We start from the raw sequence: 5,000 nt of genomic DNA on the forward strand, positions 1-5,000 counted from the left end.
GCCCCCCTCTAACGTGACCCCCCCCCCGAAAAAAAAATGCCTGATTGTGCCCCCTCTGAATTTTGGCTTGCATGACGCCCCTGGTCCTACCACATGCTCGCACCAGCTATCACACATGTGATCAATGCCTTGCTAACCTCCGGCACATTTCCAACAGCGTTCAAAATGGCCCAGGTAACACCGTTACTTAAGAAAACTTTTCTCAACCCTGCTCAAGTCGAGAACTACTGCCCTGTCTCACTCCTGCCTTTCCTATCCAAAGGCATTGAACGAGCGAGCAGTCTCCAAACAGGTCTCTGACTTCCTTTCACAGAACAACCTTCTGGATCCAAATCAGTCTGGTTTCAAAAGCGGCCACTCTACCGAAACGGCTCTGCTGTCTGTAACAGAAGCCTTAAAAGAAGCCAGGGCGACCGCTCGTTCATCAGTATTCATTCTGCTTGACTTATCGGCTGCCTTTGACACGGTTAATCACCGCATCCTTCTCTCTATATTCTCTAACATGTGAATGTCCGGTTATGCTCTCTCCTGGTTTGAATCCTACCTCACAGGACGCTCGTTTAACGTATCATGGCTTGGTCAGCTATCTGCACCTCACCATCTCACCACAGGGGTCCCCTAGGGCTCAGTGCTGGGCCCCCTTCTCTTTGCTATCTACACCACCTCCTTGGGGCAGATTATCCGTTCGCATGGCTTCTCATACCACTGCTATGCAGACGACACACAGCTCTATCTGTCCTTTCCACCTGATGACCCCTTGGTTTCAGCACGGATCTCGGATTGCCTCTCAGACATAGCTACATGGATGAAGGCACACCACCTCTAGCTGAACCTCTCAAAGACTTGACTCAAGATGCTACTCAACTACTGCAAGACCCTCCTGACAGGTCTCCCAGCCTGCGCAGTGAAACCCCTTGAGATGATTCAGAACGCGGCGCCGCGCCTGGTCTACAACCAACCCAAAAGGGCACATGTTACCCCGCTGCTCATCCAGCTACACTGGCTACTTACGGTGGCCCGCATCAAATTCAAGGCTCTAACGCTTGCCTACAAAGTAGTCTCCGGTTCTGCTCCCACCTACTTGAATGCCCTCATACAGACATACGCTTCTCAGACGAACGACGTCTAGCTCTACCACCGGTACGCTCAGGCCAATCCAACTCATCTCATCTGTTGTTCCTCGTTGGAGGAACACACTGCCAGTTCCTACAAGGGCAGGGACATTCCTTTCCATTTTCAAAAAACTCCTGAAGACCCAGCTCTTTAGAGAACATCTTCTCTCATAGCACCACTTACAACAAGTCTTGCTGATGCTAGCACTTACCAGCAGTCTTGAACTGACACTCAACTGTTTAAAAACAGCACTCCATGATGCACTTATCCTTACTGTACTCTACCACTTTTAAATTGTCCTAAAATTGTTGAGAGAATTGCTTTAAAACTTAACTGTTACCATGTTGTTAGTCGCTTTGGTTAAAAATGTGTCAGCCAAATGTAATGTAATGTAATGTAATGTAATGTGTGTATCATACAGATGTGGCTTTAAGTCAACTTGAAGTTCCTTTCCCAGACATTGAAACCTCATTTGGGAAAATATGTGTCTAAATAATATTTGGCTTATCTATCTAGGATAATCATAGCCCTTCAAAGCTTTCCAAGCTTCTCTGGATAACACTGGCAGATTAAATGGCACATGCTGGCTCAGTCAGGATAACAAACAAACAGAGAGAGAGAGAGAGAGAGAGAGAGAGAGAGAGAGAGAGAGAGAGAGAGAGAGAGAGAGAGAGAGAGACTTACCGCTGTCAGGGATGATGAGCTTGCAGGGGAGAGCTAATGGAGTTATGGAATGTTGGCACACCAGGGCAGTGAGACTTCCTATTCACACAGGAAACAGAAAACATAAATATAGTCATATTACTTCCTGGTTAAAATAGTCTACTCAAAAGTCGTAAATGACTGAATGAGTGACTGTCTTGGCAAAAGACTAGACTGGATATTCTGAAGACATTCTTTATTCAGTTTGAGTTTACCAGCAGACAGACAGTCTCGACCTGAGAGTATGGTTCAATACATTACATATTTTAACCACTAGAGGGAGACTAGTGATTACACATTTCAGAGGGCAGCCTTCCAACAGAAAAGCATGCACTCAGTCTTTACATCACATGTGATAACATGGCACTGATTAATTCATCTTTTGTTAGCCCCCACTTGATATGCCAAGCCAAGCTCATGCTATCAGGCTACAGCAAACAAGCTTTCGTACACTTGTAGCCCTCGATAGTTCAAGTTCAATTTATTTCTTTGTCCCAAATGGGCAATTTGATTGCAGACAGGGTCACATACCACATGACAAGACACAACACACTACAATACAGACAGATATGCACAAAATAATAATTTAGTTGTGATAAATAGGTCTGACAATGCCTAAAAAGTCAGTAAAACCAAGATAAAAACTTCATTAAATAAACTAAATGGACAAATCTATCTTTTCCTGTTGTGTGCATTCAGTACTTGGATAGAAAAGGGGATGAAGGAATGTATGTACCTCTGTTTAAAAGCAATAGGAGTTTTAAAACGCAAGCCAGATGGCAGCAACACGTATTCAGAATACAGGGGATGGCCTGTGTCTTGATATATTTGTATCGCTTTGTTGAACACCTGCTTATTAAAATATTCGGTGAGACTAACAAACTTCACTCCCACTATCTTACTGGCCATATTTACAATCTTGGAAAGTGCATTTTTGTCTCTGATGGTGACATTTCCATACCAGCAGATAATGGAGAATGTGAGGATTGACTCAATAAAAGCTTTGTAAAACAATGCCATCAATGTTTTGTCCACCTGAAACTTAGCCAGTTTCCTAAGTACAGAGAGTCTTTGTTGCCCTCTCTTGCACACCGAGGTGGTGTTCAGGTCGAATTTAAGCCGGTCATCAATCAAGGTGCCTAGGTACTTGTAAGATGATACAATTTCAACATCTTGATCATTGATGACACTGTGCTTTGGAGCAGGGGGAAGGCGTCTGAAATCTATGGACATGTCCTTGGTTTTACTGATGTTCAGATGCAAAAAAGCATCTTCACACCATGACACAAATTCATTGATAACAGGGCCATGCTCATTCTCATGGGAATTCAGGAGACTGACAATTACAGAGTCATCTGCAAATTTTAGAATGTGCCTGTTGTCATACTGGCTGCGGCAGTCATTGGTGTACAGTATGTACAACAGGGGGGAGAGGACACACCCCTGAGGTGAGCCTGTGGATGATGTTAGGCCACTGGACAGCACTTTATTTACCCTCACTCTCTGAACTCTCTGCGTGAGGAAATCAAGTAGCCAACCAGTCAGGCTTGGGTGAAGGCTAAAGTTGTTCAGTAGTTTCTCAATCAGTAGGTGGGGTTGGATGGTGTTAAATGCCGAGGAGAAATCTACAAAGAGCAACCTTGCATGATTCCCACTTTCCTCCAGGTGTTTATAGAGAAGATTTAGTAGAGTGATGGTAGCATCCTGCACCCCCTCTTGGCCCTATAGGCAAACTGGGAAGGATCCAAGAGAGGTTGCACCTTGATTAGGAGCTCAGCTTTAATCAGCTTCTCTAAGGATTTTGCAATAAGAGATGTGAGGGCAACCGGCCTGAAATCATTTAGGATTTGGGGCCGACTGACCTTAGCAACAGGCACCACTACAGACTGCATCCATAGAGATGGCACCCTCTGCAAGGAGAGTGACAAACTGCATATGTGATGGAAGATGGGGCCTAACTGTTCAGCACACACTTTTAACGTGCGGCCACTGATGTTATCTGGGCCAGGGCTTTTCTTTGGATTGCAGTATTTGAAACACCTAACAACACTATGCTCATTAAAACAAGGGATAAATGGGGGGGATGCCAGAAGATTCTTCTTGAGTTCAGAATGTCTGTTACTGAAGTCATGTGTGTTGAATCTGACATAGAACCTGTTAAGATCCTCTGCCAGTACTGGGTCAGGTATGCTGTTAAATTCTAACTTCCGCTTTCCCCTTTCTTTAAGCCCTACTATAGTCTTCATACTATCCCAGGCTGTACCTAGGTTGTTCATTTTGAGTTGTGTTTCTAGTTTATCTTTATACTTTAGTTTGCCCACCCTGATTTCTCGTTTTATCTCTTTTTTAGGTTTGTGCAGTGCTAGCAAGTTTCCCTCCTTAAAGGCTCTGTTCTTCTCATGCAAAAGACCCCTAAGAGACTTGGTAACCCATGGTTTACTGTTGGGGTAAACTTTTAAGGCCTTAGTTGGGATGACAATATCCTCACAGTAAGCCACCCAACTACTGATAACATCCGTTAATTCATCAATATCAGAGTATGAGTCCATATCCCAATCTGTGCAGTCCAGGCACCCCTGAAGAGAAAGACAAGCATCCTCCGACCAGTCCTTAATGTACACAGTCTGTCGCTTGCCTTTCTTAAGAGCAGTTTGATATGAGGGGATGAGGTGTACACAGTTGTGATCAGATGAGCCTAAAGGTGGTAGAGGGATGGACTTGAATGCATTTTTCACTGAACAATAACATAGGTCCAATGTTTTATTTTGTCTAGTGGGGCATGTAACATATTGACGGAAGTCCCTGAGAGTTTTAGACAAAGAGCAATTGTTCATATCCCCAAGAATAATGATTGGGGCATCAGGGGATCGCATTTGAAGTGAGTGGGTTACTTGAGAGATAATTTCACAGGCGTTGTTACTGTTCGCTTTTGGATGAATGTACACAAGGGTGACGAACAGCTGGGAAAACTCGCGTGGGAGATAGTAAGGACGCAGTGCCACCGTGAGCACTTCGACATCGGCTGTGCAAATTCTCTCTCTAACATTAATTGATTTGCACCAGCGCTCGTTCACGTAGAGACACACACCCCCACCAGTGCTATCCGTGTCCCGGTCAGACAGCCATGTCTCCGTAAGCGCCAAGATACAAGAGTCACTGAACTCGTGGGAATACCGAGCCTGTGC

The 5,000-nt window shown here is 44.6% G+C and overlaps 1 protein-coding gene across 2 annotated transcripts in view; it reads right to left on the reverse strand.

The window, feature by feature from the left end:
* si:ch211-191a24.3 (tensin-3) overlaps positions 1–5,000 on the reverse strand; it is a 26,904-nt gene that overhangs the window by 5,156 nt on the left and 16,748 nt on the right. For both annotated transcript variants that reach the window (XM_042057564.1, XM_042057565.1), the window contains one exon: positions 1,798–1,875. In XM_042057564.1, coding sequence (XP_041913498.1) covers positions 1,798–1,875 — 78 coding nt within the window. The remainder of the gene's footprint in view (positions 1–1,797; positions 1,876–5,000) is intronic.

Source organism: Alosa sapidissima, chromosome 12 (assembly GCF_018492685.1).
Source record: "Alosa sapidissima isolate fAloSap1 chromosome 12, fAloSap1.pri, whole genome shotgun sequence".
Taxonomy (NCBI): Eukaryota; Metazoa; Chordata; class Actinopteri; order Clupeiformes; family Clupeidae; genus Alosa; species Alosa sapidissima.